The 17271-nt window shown below is 43.1% G+C and overlaps 1 protein-coding gene across 1 annotated transcript in view; it reads right to left on the minus strand.

The window, feature by feature from the left end:
• Window positions 1–10325, minus strand: part of NAT8L (N-acetyltransferase 8 like) — a 59098-nt gene extending 48773 nt beyond the window's left edge. Inside the window, exons 1-2 of the mRNA XM_032775954.2 lie at window positions 9874–10325; window positions 7216–7380 (exon numbers count right to left, since the gene is read on the minus strand). Of these exons, the coding sequence (XP_032631845.1) occupies window positions 7216–7380; window positions 9874–10207 (499 nt within the window). The 5' untranslated portion in view covers window positions 10208–10325. The remainder of the gene's footprint in view (window positions 1–7215; window positions 7381–9873) is intronic.
• Between the last annotated feature and the right edge of the window lie 6946 nt (window positions 10326–17271).

Here is a 17271-nt window from a genome sequence, read left to right on the forward strand (position 1 = left end):
CGAGAATATCCAAGCTGGTAGTGAGCTTGGGGGAGTTTCAGGTAAGCCCCCAAACTTTGGACGCAAAAGTCCAGGTTTGGGACAGGACCAGACTGGTGGACACTAAAGTCCAGGTCTGGGACTGGACGGCTAGATTACCACAACTTGCCAGTTGTGATTCTGGTTCTCTCTCTCTCTTTTTCTGAGAGAGACAAAACTCTGTTTCCACTCATAACAGTTAGGTACCTCACACAAGCCACATAGTCACGGAAAGCAAAGCAACTACCTGCTGCTTATTTGCTTCATATTTCAGGAACTCAGTGTTTTAATCCATATTTTCCAACAGTAAAGTCCTGTTCAGTTGATTTTTTAAAAAACCCAAAGCCAAACGAACCTTTTCTGTGATCCATTTTTAAGAATTAATATTTTTCTACTTGCAGATTTAGGTTTAAAAGAACATCAAACCCTAACTTGCTGTTAAGTTGTAGGGGCTCTCACACCTGTAAGAAGTCAGAATTGTCATTTCCTACCAGGTAATTCTGCTCTTTCCATTCTTAAGAGACACTTTGGTCAAATTTTATATGGAGGATCTGTTTAAAAACTGCTTATAAAAAGATTAAATGACTAGCAGATGTTTTAATAAATGGTTAATCAACTGACTGAGTGACCAACAGGCTGCTTATAAACTTGTCTTATAATCGTCTAACAGAGTATGTCTACACAGCAAAACCTATGCATGGGCTAGCCTGCCCGAGCTAACTCAAGTCCAGCTACTGCAGGTAACAGCAGCAGTGCCGCGCAGGCAGTACATGCCTGGCAGACATCCTGGACAGGCACTCTGCTTGCCAGCATGCTTTGAAACCCATGTTGTGCTACTGTTACCCAAACTAGCTGGATGCAAGGGAGCTCAAGTAGGCTAGCCTGCACACAGATTTTGCTGTTTAGACATACCCTTATAGCCCTGGTCTACACTTTAAATTTATTTCAATCTAGCTATATTGCTTTGGGGTGTAAAAAATCCACACCTCAGAGCACCATAGTTAAACCGACCTTACCCAGTGTAGACGCAGCTATGTCAATGGCCAATGCAGATTACCTGTCCTGACACAAAACTCCCTAGGAAGAGTCTACACTACAGAGGCCCAGTGGCAGCTGTACCACTGCAGTGCCTGTAGCATAGATATGCCCTAAGCCTAAGAATCACATGCTTATCGCCATCTACAACACATACCACTTATATCTGTACCATATATTAGAGCATTATAAACTGTTCTACAAGTGCTAAATTATTATAATAAAGCACAACTGAGGCTTTTTAGTAATTTTATTTTGCCATTATCAAAAGTTGTATCATGACTGGCAATGAATAGGAATAACAGATGTGAGGGGGGAAAAAGACTTTTTGCTGGTTTTAGATCAGAAGATTAAAGAATGATCTCACTAAGCACTTGTCAGAACAAGATGCCTGGGTAATTCCTTGCTTCTTACAAGAATAACCTAAAACTATGCTATGAACCAGTGGTGAACTTTCCACTTTATTCCTTAGGTCTTAAAAAAAAAAAAAAAAAGGTGCAACAAAAGGCTTTACACTGCTCTCCTAGCTACAGAACCAGGCACTAACAAAATGTTTGGCTATATTGCTCTGCCCTGGAGTGGTCTGGAATTACATCTGCTGATGTAGCTTTGTTGTGACTTTAAAAAAAAATCTTCAGTAATACTGTAATACAAAAAGAAATCCTGTGTTAGAGACAGCCATGGACAGTACAGTACACTTAAGATTTTCAAAAAATAAGTGTCTAAACTTAGGTTCCTAAATCTACATAGGCATCTTATATGTAAATGGCACTGAGTACCCACACACTACCTCTCACTGAAATCAATGGGAACAAATAGCGTTTGGCACGTTTGAAAATCACAACTTTTACTTAAAGTACCAAATAAGGACGTAGAGCCAGATTTTCAAAGGTATTAAGGCACCTAAAGATGCAGATAGGCACCCATTGGCACTTTCAAAAAGCATGGAGATGCCTATCTGGCTCTTAAGGGTGCAGATTTTCAAAAACAGGTACTAAAAGTCACTTCCTAAATCCAAAGTTGTGTCTCAATAGGTGTCGGCACTTCTGAAAATTTTGCCACTTATTTAGGTACCCAAGCACGGCATCTAATTTTAAGACCATCTTTGAAAATCTTAGGCTAGGAACCCAACTTTTGGGCACCCATTTTGACAATTATTCCCAGGCAAGGGGATGAGAGGAGGGAGAAAAAGGACAAACATGCAACTGGGGGGGGGGGGGAGCCATTAATCAGCCAGCCCAGCCACTGGTTGCAGCCATTGATGCCAGTGCTTCATTTTCAAACTCAGTATTATATTTCCACACGGCCCCTTAGGACATACTTAATACACACAAGAGAAACTAGCTAGTAGAATGGAGTCAGAAAAAATTATGAGAAATCAAAGCGTTTTTAAAAGCTACTCTTAAGATGTAGAGCAAATAGAAATGAATGATGCTACTGTAATTTTACTTTTAAAAATATCCTTGAGTTGCTTTTGTTTGGAAGTCTTGAAAAAAATAAATAATTACCCCTGAGTGACTGCTGATGTCTACTTTACTCCAGTTGAAACTTCCAGCATTACAGTTTAATTAATGGCACTTTTATATATGGGGGCTATTAAAAACCTTATAACACATGGCTAGTTACTGGAGTCAAAAACTCACAACCCACCGATCCCATTACTAATAAGTACCTATTTAATATATTCTTTCATATTTACACACACACATACACACACACACACACACACACACACACAGTTACAAAGAAGAAAAGAAAAGAAGCAGGGGGTGCAATTATCGGCTATCTTTTAATCCAGGTTTTCGAGTAACACAAAAATAATTTGTTATTGCATATTGCAAAATGTACCATCTAGCAAAAATGGAACAGACCAACAAAGCTGAGGGATGCAGCTTGATAATGCACTTCTGTCCCATTTGCAACATATACAATCATGCTCTTGAAGAAACCCAACACCCTAGTTAGGCAAAACGAACAGATGACCCCAAATTTTGTAGCATTTCAACCTTTACTTTGGGGACTTTATTTTTTCAAGATCAGACGGGCAATTAAAAAACAATATGGCACTTCAAAGGATATAACACTTTAATTCTGGTAGCCATGGGAGTTTCTGTATCTAACATACCAATGAAGTTATACAACAATCTCGGGGTGGGGAGGTGGAGAGGGAACCTTACATCCAATTTGTTAACATGGGCAAAACATATTTTTCTCTAATCTCGCTCTTGGAAACAGCTGACCTGTTTTTGTTAGATTTTTTTCCAAAGAAAAATAAAATAAATCCTATCAACCTGAGGCAGACATCTAGCATGGAAAATTTCAGCCCAAACAGTTTCAACTGGGCACAACAGAGCCTTATAATGGAAAATATCAAGCAATTTTAACTACAGGAGTTACTACCTTCATCCTCTTTAATAAAGCAATTGTGTGAAGGTTTCAAAATAGTTTTAAGGATCTCACGTCTCAACATAAAAGAACCTCTAGGGTCCTCTAGGACCCGGTGGGGTGGGAGGGTCCTAACACCCAGGCCCCAGCCCACACCCATAAAAGTCTATACAGTATTAAAAACAGCCCCACAACCCAGTCAGCTGGCACAGGCCAATTGTGGGTTTTTCTTTGCTGTGTAGACATATCCAGCGTAACTCTACTGTATGCAATAGGGCTACCCACAATTGCAAATGTTTTCAGGCTGGGGCCCTTCATTTAAAATCAAGGTCAGATTCTGAACTCTCTAAACTGGTAAGGAGGTAAATGGTGTTCCAGAGGCATAAACAGATTGTAAAATGAGAGGGAGTTTCCCAAGAACGACAGCATAATGCACAGAATTCTCTGATCTCTAGCTAGACAAGAGGCCACCAAAAAGAAAATTCGAGATAAAATAAGTTACCAATACTCCTCTGTGTAACTGACCCACTACTTAGTTAACTGACAAATAAACTCACTGAACAAATTTCTGATTTCAGCTAGGACTAGAATGAAAATCACAATACTGGCAAAACTTCTATCAGATTCACTGAAATAGGACGGGGCCTACCTCTCTGGTGCTCTGCCCTGCGTAGCTGTGCCACTCAAGGAACAGCCCTGGAAAAAATTGTACTTGAGTCACCACTTCTCCCTTGCTCCTTTTTCTTGCATAGAAGGCACATCTTACATTCCCCCTTGTGCCAGCTTAACTCTGCCCACTGGTGCATTTAGTACAGCGGTACATGCTCTGCCCATTTCCTTGTGGGGGAAAAGAGTGGAGGGGACAGGGAATGCGGGGGTTGTGCTCAGCACCAGACCTGGATTCAGGAGGGCGGGGTCTTATATCCCCTTACTCTCCTCCTGGCATGTAAGACAAGATCACAATCCAGCCCACTGACTTAGCTGGTAACTCTGAAAGCCTGCACCAGTTTAGTTAAATAAATTCAGTTAAAATGGTTTAGATAGACCAGTATAAACTCCTGTTATTTCAATCAGAGTAGTTTACTTCACTTTAGATTAAACCTGTTCCTGGTCAATTTAAACTAAACTGAAATAGGAGTGTGTTCAGTCTTTTGCACCAGTTTGAATCAGATTATAAGGACACCATATATTAAGTTGCACCAACTCAGAATACAGAAAAATCCAAAGAAGCCAGGGGCTAATGTCAGATTTTAACACATTTAACCAGAGTTCAAATGATAGAAAGGCTAGATTTACTTGGATTAAAAGTGATCATCCTTTTGAGTGGCAACTATTTAAATTTTCCATTGGTTTTCCAGTCAAGATCCCAATCTTTGAAGAATTCTGAGCCACTGCAAAAATATACAAAACAACAAAACTGTGAAAGAATGTTGCAGTTAAAACTTAAGGAGACACTGTGAAATTGATTAGGCAACAAAACTGTCCTACCACAAAAGTACTGTACACAAAAACCCAGCTGTGCACATCTTATTTATGTTAAGAACTACTAAAGGCAGGGTTCAATTTCATATTAACTTCTCACTGTTGCAACTACTGATTTAAAAACTTAATCACAGAGCCCACGCATGATGACATTAGACTCAGAAATTTTCTGAAGACAGACAAATTAATTTGATGCTTATGAAACAGAGGCCAGCTAGCATTAGATAGGATTCCACATTGAATAGGTAGGTGCATTGGAACCTTCCCTATATAATATAATAAAGCTTGCACCTAATAGCTTCGTCACTAAGCCTCCTTCAGTCCTGACCTGCAGTTTCAATCCTGTTCTAGCCCTGAAGCTCTCCTCCGCAGAGGCTATGAATTGTGCCAACTTGTTCAACACTTCTGACATGAGCAACCCTTTAATAAGCAGTACTGATACCATCAATCTGGCATAAGCCTGCCATTTGAGGCACATTTGAACTCTGCCTACCCATGTTTAAATTCTGACAGATTAAACCAAGAAGTCCGTGAGTTTATTCCAAAATTGAATGACCCATGATGTCAGTAAATAAAGGCAGAGTATCATGCTGTAAAAATCAGTTGGTCTCATTTATAGTGAGAATGTGATTGCCCTGATTACTTGTTCTCTGTACTAAGGTAAAGCAAATACTACTGACGTTTCTCACCCTTCATCTGAGTACATTTTCTATCTTCATTTTCTATACATGCTAATGCTGAAAATATATTCATTGAGATTCATAACTTCAGCATTAGCCATACAACTCACAAGCGTTAATGAAAGATGCATGTCTAAAAACACTTTTCAAATTATACCCTTAGTCAAGAATTCCAGATCACTTTTCACAAAAGCTGCAAAAGATCCCACACTACTTTCTTTCATTAATAACCACTGCAGAGGTTAAACATTTTTCAATTTGAACCCTTATTTTTAAGGCTGCACCTCCTTTAATGAAGTTTGACATTTTAATTACATGCACACTATACATCCACACTAAATCTGCTATAAAACGCAGATTTTCCCAATTTAAATTAGACACGGTAGATTCAGACACTGTAGAATCAGACATAATATTAGTGAGAGCCACTTAATTTAGATGAGAAACAAGATCTGAAAGAAATTGCTCAAAGGCGTATTAATATTTTTATTACAGAATGAAACTTTTTTAAAATAATACTGAATGTTGGAAATGAAGAGAAAACGTGTACTTGGTTGTTGTAATATAATATGTTAATCCTCTAGAAATGGCCAGTAGGAAGATCTTGCATTTGCAGAATAGCTATGTTGCAGGGAGGAAATGAAAACATTAAAAAAAAGTCTACAGTAGCAATAACAACCTGGCTTCAGAAAGTTACTGGCCATGACCTTTGCACTCCTTACCAGTCATTAATGAAATATTTGTAGCCTCAAAAATTAATCACCCATATAAGAGATCAAGGGGCACTCAAATATCCCTATATACTGGTGCCTATCATACATGAAAACAAAAAAAAAAAAATGTAATTTAAATACAAGGTTTTCCCTTTCCTCTGTTTCTTTGACAGATTCCTGTGCTAATCCACCTTCTATTAATGAGCATTGAGACCCTAACAACATATTTACATAACAGAAAGTAAGAATTATATAACACACAGTACACACACATATTATGAATATATAAATGCATACATCACATGTGCAGATAGACAGCATCTCTTTACCTACCTGCTTCATACCTCTTCCAAAACACTTGTTTATGGGGAGTTCTTCTTGAATGATACATGTACCTATACAGACTAACTAAAACGTGTGGCTCCCAAGTCTGAAGTGGTGGTATGCATGTGGCTTCTTCTAAGCAGTTTTGCTAAAATTCCTTCCATCTCCCTCTCCCACCCCGTACTGGATGCTGTCAGCTGCAGGATGCATGGGCAACTTATAGAGTCCAATGGATATAATTCACATTAAATGGAACAGACTGGCGCAACCACCTTTAATACAAAACTGCATCCCAAGGAAACTATATAGGTCCAGCATGCAGTGCTTCCCCATGATCCCAGCTACTATGCTAGAATGCTGAAATTGAGAGAGCACTGCATTCTGGAACCTGTAGTCTCCTTGGAATGTATATTCATATTAAAGATTAGGGTGGTTCCTCATATTTTGTGCAGCTAGCAGGTTGCATTCTGGCCATTTGTAAGATTTCTCAGTGCTGTTGACGTGAGAAAAGCTATTAAATGGCCATTCTTCCATGAGCAGGATTTGGTCAACGTTCCCTCGATGGAATTAATACTCACCTGGTGGTTTCATGTAATAATTCTCAATATCAGACATGTCCGTATGCAGCGCGCACTCGAGATAGCTGAGGATAACTTTTCTACTGAAGTAGTACCTCATACCCATCAGAAAGATGGGCAAACAGCAGGTCAGCAGCAAGGACTTGGTCACAACAAAGCATATTACTATGGAGATAAGGAAGAGAAATAAACGATACCTGTCAGAAAAGAGAATTTAGTGTTGATTTCGGAATACAAACCCTTTTTTAAAAAAAAAAAAATCAGACATAACATACATTTGTACAATATAAACAAAAGCTAATCAATTTACATTTTCACAATAACCTATTTTAGATTAACAGCACATTTTTCATTTAAGAACAGCCTGTAAAAAATTTTAAATAAGACTCCTACTTCAAAAGTTACTTTAAAAAAATTCAACTATAATAATTATATCACATTTGATGAAGGATTTTGCAGTGTTTCTGTAAAAACTCCCATCCTACTTGCCGCAGTTTAAAAAATCCTGCAAATATCATTGTGTCACACAAATATCAAAGACAGATGGTCTCTCTATTAAGATATGTCTGCGATTGCTGCTCAGACAAGATTTGACTGCACCAATAGTTCCTGCAGAGAGATCAAAGCACTAAAACCAAGATGCCCACATGTGGCTTTCCACTGCCACAGCAGGAAAGGGGACAACACACAACAGTGACTAAGGAAGATATTTTGCACACACCACCCAGTAGCTGCATGCTTATTAATTAATTTATTATTTCGGTGACTGGGAGATATACTGGTTTTCCAGAAGGTCCCTAAGGGCCAGCCGTCCCAAAACCTTACGCTAGCCTGCTTCAGTATCAGGAAGCAACGTAATGCAGGACACTGAAAATAAAATAGCAGACAGCACTGAGATGGCTGCTTGCCCCATCATCACTTATCAGTCTGAAAGCCCTGAATCTTAAGCACGGATGTTTTTAGATCACCCAGGCACACAGAGAGGCGAGCATAGACTTCATTGTTCTCAGGTGCATTTAGTATCTTACCAATAATTACAAAAAGTTACTTTCTTTATCACTCCCCTCTCTTTTCCTGGCTCAAAAGGTGAAGGACCCAGCTGTCTTACCGCATGCAAAGGGAAAAGGCGTGAGTAAAAAAAAGGCTCCACGTGGCGTTTTCTTTGAGGGGGCTTCTGCATTGATAGCAACTGACATTAGCTTGCAGAGGTAATTGTTTTCAGCTTAAAACCGCATCAATCACCAAGTGAATATCGGAACAATCTAGTTTCCTCTCGGCTGTCAGCTGGCCAAGGCAGGGATCCCGCCTGAGTCTACGTTTTACGAAGCTTTGTAACTTGCATCAAACCAGTGGATGCAATGTTCAATACACTAACAAGGCACGCGGCTTTGAATTAACACTAACCAGGTAGCTCTTTGCAATACGCGCTGGTTACAAACCACGTCTCGCCCCTAGAGCCTGCTGAGGTCAGGCCCCGCGCGGTTGCATGCAGGAGGGAGACCCCAGTAGCAGTCTCTGCAGCCAGGAGGTGGCGCGAGACCGCCCGGGTCAAACGTTTCCCAGCAGCTGCGGCCGCTCGAACGCGTTTCGAGCCCGAGCCCGGCCGTCTCTAGGTAACGCTGGAACCCGGCTGCAGCCGCTGCCCCGCCCAGGTGCCTCGAGAGAGCAGCGGCTCCGCTTCCATCCATCGCTTCACCTCCCCCCTCCCCAACAGAGAGCAGCATCCCGGCCTGGAATAACTGGAAATGCGGGTCTGTCTGCTGCGGCCAGGGCCCCACCGCCTCCTCCCGCACACGCGGCGGCGGCAGCTCCCCGTCCCACTCCTGCCAGTCTGCGCCGAGAAAGCGCCATGCGCACCTCCCCGGGACAGCAAACCCCCACAAGCTTGGAGAAAGGAATACCCGCTCCCGTACCGCCCCATACGCACACTCCTTCCCCCAAGTGCAGAGAGACGCACACAATACACAGCCCGGCTGCAGCCCCTTCCCCAATAAGCTGTAGGGACCCTCCCCTCCCATTGCGCGCAAACATCCACAAGCAGAAGCAGAACGCGCAACTCCCTGTCCCAAGACCCAGTCCACTAATACCTCTCCTAGACATACAGAGCCAGCCGCACGCTCTCTCCCGCCAGAGAGAAGCCCCTTGAACACGCAGCCTCTCAAACCTGCACAGAACATCTGCCCCCAACTTATCTACCCAGAGAACGCTCCCCACCACCAGCCAGTAGCCACGCGCACCCCATATGCAAGCAGGGAACCCTACCCACACGTTGCTCGCAGGCTGGCTGCTGCCTGCAGGCGGGTGCATTTAGGGGCGTTGCACACACTCCACTCTGCAGTGATCTCCAAAGCGCGGCTCACGATCCAGTGCTTCATTCCTGTTCCTCGCAATCACCCGAGGTACAGATCCGCTGTTTGCAATATTGCGACTTTTTAACTGGCCTGACTTTTGCACCATGGCAGGATAAGATGCGGAGGCTGCGGCTTTTCTTTCGCTCCCGCACCAGCAGCACAGAGACAGCAATTCTGCACCAAATATTAATAGGATCGATGCGGGGATGGGTTCTCCATCCTTCACCACAGAGCTTATTACCACTCTTCCTTTTTATTAAAATTGCTGAACAAGTGTGCCCCTAAAAAAAAAACTGAATATACTTACTAGTGAACATCCCATAGATCAACTGAATGAGGGGCTGGTGTTTTAACCCTCTAAATGCGGTGTTAGGAATCCTTTCCATGATTCCTTCATAAAATATACGGCGCACCACCTCTTGCTCGGAAGGATGAAATTCTCGTATATAAACGTTGTCTTTCTTGAAATCCTCTTCCACGCCACTCAGAGAAGCTGGGGAGGAGGAAGGTGAGCCGGATAAGGAGGGCCACATCTGGGAGGAAGACACAATGATCGCATCTTTTTTGGATCCTGAAATTGATTCATGATCTTCCGCCACAATCTTAGTCTCACAAACCATTTCGGGAGACGAACAATGCATGCAAACTGGCCGAGAAACAAAAAAGGAGCCTGGCTTTAAATAAGAAGCAAAACACGCCAAGCAATAACTGAGGAGCAGCTTTTATGAGTGCGAAACAAACGGAGCTGGGTGGAAAGCGAGAAAGGAGGGCCAGTGCATTTTGGAGAAGTATTTATAATGCAGCAGAGCCGGTGCAATTCGGAATCAGGGGGTCCCTCAGGGTCCTAGCGTCCTTTGTATTGGCTGACAAGGGTCACCATGTGATCTCCAGGGGTGGGGAGGAGAAACACCTCCTTTGCCTTGCGTTGTATTGCTCATTAGTACCGCATGCATTTCATTTCCTCTTCTTTTAACTATCCAAGCCCTGCTGAGGTATACAGGTACGACGCAGATCTGTCAGAGGTGGGCCTCTTTCCTTGGAGAGGGAGAGAATATGACTGACTTTGTTTAGCAAGGACTCTGACTGAGGTTCAGGTTGACACGTTGCAGAGTTCGCAGCATAAAATGTCTGGTGTTTAGATAATTTAGAATTCTTCTTGAAAACTACCTGCTCCTTAAAAGACTACCAATTCCTGTTTGTTTCAGTAAAATCTATGTAGGAAAAACAAGCACGGATTGTTCTAGAAATAGTGACTATCTAAAATCTAGCTATATATAGACATGCTGCATATATTTACATACGTGTATTTATATAGATTATTGTGTATGCATGCGCATATATAGCCAGTTATCTGGAACATCTGTCTAAAAATCCACTGGTCTATACCTATATATTCATTATTCCGTACCATGGAATCTCATTAATGGTCTCAGGTAAGTGGAAAACTTAAGGGTGATTTGGCACCTAATCATAGTGATTTCGAATTTTATGTCTCAAAGTATGTATCGTTTATAATACACTATATATATTGTCTTAACAACGCCTTATATCAAAAGCGATAAGGATGACAAACTAATGACAACTCTGAATTGTCGTTAGGGAACATTCTGGTTTCTAAATGTATTTGCTTACTTCTTAAAAATGTAACTAACACCTGGCTTTATTCCTGCTGGAGAGCACATTCAGCTGGGGGCAGTTCGCTTTTCTGGAGTGGGAGAGCGAGTCACTCACCACTGCGGATAGTTTCCGGGGTTTAACTGTTTCTTTCCTCCTTTCGTGTATATACAAACAGCACTCCACCCCAGCCCCTATTTCTGAAAATGCAGCGCTCAGCTCCACATAAGTAAACAGCGATCTCGAACCCACGTGAACAATATTCAAAGTGATTTTGGTGCAGCAAACATTCGGGGATTGCTTTGCTCCCGCCCCAAAAAGAAACATTTTCAGTTGTCATCTCACACCCACCCTGTCGTGTTGAACTTTTTCCCCAGCTGGAATCCTGTGCCTTGTATTAGGGCCCTGCATTGTTTTCAGCCTGGCGCCAATCAAGGTGAGTAACATGCCCCGGCCCCCGCGGTAGCCAGCAGAGGGGGCGCACTTCGCCAGCAGGCTCCGGAGCCCCACTCCCACAATGATGCGCTCTCGCGCCTCGGGCTGCCGGGGCAGCGCGTTTTGCTGCGCTGGCGGCTACGCGCAGGGTGAGGGTTTCCCTTCCAGGGACAGCCCTGCGCACGTTACTCGGGGTGTACATTGACCTGAGCCTCCCCTCGGGGCATCCTGGAAAACTAGGCTCGGCAAAGCCATTCAAACAGGCGGACCCGCCAACTCCTGCAACCCACAAGGAGCTGGCGAGGAGGAGTGGCTGGAGGAGAGGAGCGGACCCGCAGGAGCGGGGGGACTTCAGCCTCCGCAGCGCCCAGCAGCTCAGTCTATCCTGGTTTAAACCGGCCGGGACAGCATCGCTGGTCTTCCCCCACTCCTCCAGCTCCCTCCCTCTTCCCTCCGCTTGAAGCATGCGCCTTGCAGCTTGAGTGCAGGTAGCGGCTCAGGCACTGGCTTGCGCGCAGCGCGGCTCGCCGCTGAGGGCCAGGACTGGCGTGGGGAGGGGGCTGGAGCTTCATTAATGCGGGCGGAGAAGAAAGGCGCAATCCGCCCGCCTCTCCCCCTGGTCCACGGGCTGCTGGAATGAGCTGCCTTCTCCCCAGGCTGCCAGTTCCCGCTGGGTTTTACCGCAAGAGGCTGGAGCACTAGGCGCTGGCTGCAACCCGTGGTGCGGGGTTGGACCCAGAGAGATTTTAAATTTAAGTGCCTGCGAGTGGAGCTGCTCTTCCGTTACCAGCCAGGAGATCAAACAATAGGGATAATGCCAGGCAATAAAGGAAATGTTTGTGGTTTAATAACTCGAATTAGAATCGCCCTGTGTTTATTCTGCTGAGAACTTACTAGCCAACAAGACAAGCCCAGCTGCTGTTGAGTGTATTGATGAGATCAGTAACTGATGAAAAGCTAGGCAACAAAGGTAGGAATAAAATGGTCAGTTTTCACAGTGGGGCAAGGTAAATAGCATGGTCAACCAGGGAACTGTACGGGGGCCAGTGCTGTTCAGCATATTTATAAATACACTGGAAAAGGGGGTAAACAGTGAGGGGGAGAAGTTTTCAGACGATACAAAATTACTCAAGGGTAGTTAACCGCAAAGCTGACTGCAAAGAGTTACAAAGGGATTTTGCAACTGGGTGACGGAGCGACAAAATGATTGATGAAATTCCATGTAGATTAGTGCAAAGTAATGGACATTGGAAAACATAATCCCAACTATATATATAAAATGATGAGGTCTAAGTTCGCTGGTACCACTCAAGAAAGATCTTGGAGTCATTGTGGATTGTTCTCTGTGAAAACCTCTGGTCAATGTGCAGCAGCAGTTTAAAAAGCTAGCAGAACATTAGGAACTGGCTAGATGATAAAACAAAATATCGTAAAGACACTATGTAAATCCATGATCTGTCCTGTCCACACCGTGAATACTGTGTGCAGTCCTGGTTGTACCATCTCAGAAAAGATATACTATAATTGGCAAAAATGATTAAGAGGATGGAACTACCACCAGATGAGAAATAAAAAAGACTGGGACTTTTTCAGGTTGGAAAAGAGATGGCTAAGGGGGGCTATGATGGAGGTCTGTAGAATCAAGAATGGTGTGGAGAAAGTGAGTAAGGAAGTGTTATTTACCCCTTCACATAACACAAGAACCACACGGTCACCAAATAAAATTAATAGGCAGCAGGTTTAAAACAAACATAAGGAAGTATTTCTTCACACAACGCACAGTCCACCTGGAGAACTCATTGCTAGGGATTGTTGTAAAGGCCAAAATTGTTACTGGGTTCAAAAAAGAGCTAGATAAGTTCATGGAGGATAGGTCCATGAATGGCTGTTAGCCAGGATGGTCAGAGGCCTTGGCTACACTGGCACTTTACAGCGCTGCAACTTTCTCGCTCGGGGTGTGAAAAAACACACCCCTGAGCGCAACAAGTTACAGCGCTGCAAAGCACCAGTGTAAACAGTGCCCCAGAGCTGAGAGCCAATCCTCACAGGGAGGTGGAGTACCGGCAGCACTGGGAGAGCTCTCTCCCAGCGCTGGCGCTGCAACCACACTTGCACTTCAAAGCGCTGCTGCGGGAGCGCTATACGGCTGCAAGTGAGGCCATACCCAGAGACACAACCCCATGCTCTGAGTGTCACTAAGCTTCTGACTGCCAGAAACTGGGACTGGATGATGGAGTGAAGCACTTGATAATTGCCCTGATCTGTTCATTCTCTCTGAATTATCTGGCCCTTGCCACTGTCAGAGGACAGGATGCTGGGCTAGATGGATCATTGGTCTGACCATTCTTAAGTTCTAGAATCTAAAGGCAAACACTGATCTGAAGTATTCTTTTTAATTTACAGCCCCTTATGGCTTTGTCCACACAGGAAGGGTAATCTGCATCTTTTTGCTGCGTCAGGTAACACACATTATGCAAGCTGCAGTAATAAGGTGCACACAGGATGCTGTGCCCTGTCAATGTGCATCTTTGTGTACACATGGCAATCGTTTGCTGCTGACTACGGGCATGAAGATTCTTGAAGAGTATCCTGTTCCTAATGTTCTGTTAGCTTTTCTGACTGCCTGCCGCTGCATGTTGAGCAGAAATCTTCAGAGAACGATCCACGATAACGCCAAGATCTCTTTCTTGAGTGGTAATAGCTAATATAGACCCTAAAAACTACAGACTTCAGGCAAGATCTTTGTCATAGAAGTATATTTTAAACAATATTTAATTTTCATATAGCTAGACTATGTAGAAGTCAGAGGTCCATATATTGTTGTTTGATCTCTTCTAGTCAGACATTTCACCTCCCTGAGACATAACTACCAGTATGCAATTGTTGTTTAATAATTAGCCAAGATACATAAAAATCAGGCGTAAGAACCCATCCCATTCCTTTTTAAGAAAAATAATGTCCTGGATGTATGTGTAATCACTGAAGCTTCCTCCCTCCCATCCCGCCCAGGACTCCCCTATTTTACCTATCTGAGGACTTGTGTACATATGGAGTTATTCCTGATTAACATGATGTGTGGACATTTTTTAATAGAGTTAATCAGGAATAACTCCATGTGTATGCAACCTCTTAGCACTTATATGGTTCTCATCGCTGTAGTATCTGGGTATCTCACAAACACTGATTAATGTATTCTCTCAACACTCCTGCAAGTACTGCTACCCTCATTTTACAGACGGGGAACAGAGACACAGAGATATTAAATGACTTGCCCACTGACACACAGTGAGTCTGACAAAAGCAGGCATCAAACCAGATCTCTTGAATCTTGGTCCAGTGGTGTAATCACAAAACATTTTTTTCTCCTTTATTTTAAACCTAGATGTTCAGATTTCACTAGAAACTGGAGGAAACTAGAAGCTCTAACTCTGTCGCTGAGCTGTGGAAAAGAGGAGGAGGAATTAGTGAAAGAGCAGGCAACCCTGACTGACTGAAGCAAATGTCAATGAAAAGTCAGGGCCCAATCCTGCTCTCATCCTGCAAAACTCCAATTGACTTTAATGGGAGCAGATTTGGGCCTTAAGAAAAGAAAGGAAATTGTTAAAACAAAGGTTTGGCAAGCCAACTGCTTTGCCAGGGGCTTTGAGTATTTTAGAATGCAGTTGTCATCCCAAGTCACTAAGCATTTTTCTCTTCATTTACTTCTGCTTCTGCAGAACCTAAGGGTGTATCTCACCAGATGGCATGACCTTCCAGTGAACCTGATGGATCTAGCTAATTTAATTTAGATGGACATTCTTTCTAGAATCCTGAATTTTATTCAGCTGCTGTCAGCCCTTCTCCCTGTTTGGTATAAGAAGACAATTTTTATGGATGTTTGATGCATTCCTGCAGAAAGGCAAAAGCCCCAGAATCAGTCTGAGTAAATAACCCAGAGTTGAGGACTGGAGAGATCTGAATATTCTACACAAGAAACTTTGCAGTTGGGTGACCCTATCTGGGACTGACTCTACTTAGAAGAACTGAATACTAAACATATCAAGCTGGTAAGCACTGGAAGTGCTTCAGATTTGATCTGTGGTAATGGGGAGTCACTTGCCATAGCACTTTACAGAGTACAAGAACAAAAGAATGACTGTACTGGATCCATCTAACCCAGTCCATCTAGCCAAGATACCAACAGTGGCCAATGCCAGATGCTTCAGAGGGAATGAACAGAACAGGTAATCATCAAGTGATCTGTCGCCTGTCACCCATTTCCAGCTTCTGGCAAACAAGCTAGGGATACCATCCCTGCAACCCAATCATAAGAGAAACCCTGAAGGCATGGTACTTGATCACAAAATCTTTCTATCCCACCCCAGAGAAATGCACTACATGCCCACTCTGTGAAACTTCTAGGTGTCAAAGATAGAAGTCAAAGGGAGTGAGCCAGATCAAATATTTTCTTCTAACCCAGATTACTGCAACCTTTAAACAAATGAAACTTCGTCTGCTAGAAAAGGGCTTTTATATGTTCTTCCAAACAAAACATTTTATTCATACACAATTTGGGAGACAGAGCTTGTATTTAAGAGCATCCATGCTTAAGGAGAGTTAGCCCAGAATAGGTCCCCTTTCAACCAAATCTTCAGAGAGACAAGGGGGGTGAAGTAATATCTTTTATTGAATGAGCATGGTCTCTCTCACCATCAGAAGTTGATCCAATAAAAGACATTACCTCACTCTCCTTGTCTCTCCAATATCCTGGGACTGACACTGCTACAACTACATTGCATAGAAGGGGTGCTGGAACAATTTGTTTAGTGGGGGTGCTGAGAGCTACTGAACCCTGTATATGATTGAAACGACTCCAAGCCAGGGTGTGTTGCTGCACTCCTGTATCCCTAGTTCCCGCACCTATGCTTAGTAATTTTTGTAAGGCATTGCTCACAGGCCTACAGACATCCAGTGGACTTGAGGAGAGAGGTTCTGGTGTGACCTGCAGTGTAGAACCTTGGGCTGAAACCCCTGGTGCAATGGCTACATCTCAGTGAATACAAGCCACTACAATAATTTTACCATTCAGATTTGATGATCAATCAATATAAGGCAGAAAGAGCACAACATTCTGTGAAATGCAGAAAATCTACAGCCTCCCTCTTTCATTACCAGGGACTTCTCCTGGGGGGACAGCTTTGTGTTGTACCCTTAATCTTTCCATCATCAGAAAATCAAGTAACATATCAAGATTTACAAACTGTTGTTCTTAATTAGAAAGAGAGAGATCTCTCCAGAATTCCTCAGATCCATGACTTGGGTTACAAATCTGAGGATCTTCTCATACTTCCACCAAAAACTTCTTCAGGATAGTGGGAACATACTAGCATTTGGCTGGAGAACCTGGGCATTGACATTCTGATGACTCACTTGTCAAGGGTTCTTGTCTGTTGCATCTCTTCTGGAACCTCTGGAGACCATATATCCTGAATTTAATCTGTGTAGGATTGGGAAGGAAGAAAAATATAAAGGGATCTCTGACTTCGTTAATTTGTTGGATGACCATATGAATAGAAGACAATTTTCTGTGTCTCTGGGGCTTAAAAAATTTCTTGCTTAATCCTAAAAAGGTATGATTTAGGATATGTCTATACAGCAAAGAAAAATCTGTGGCTGG

The sequence above is a fragment of the Chelonoidis abingdonii genome, chromosome 5 (assembly GCF_003597395.2).
Source record: "Chelonoidis abingdonii isolate Lonesome George chromosome 5, CheloAbing_2.0, whole genome shotgun sequence".
NCBI lineage: Eukaryota > Metazoa > Chordata > Testudines > Testudinidae > Chelonoidis > Chelonoidis abingdonii.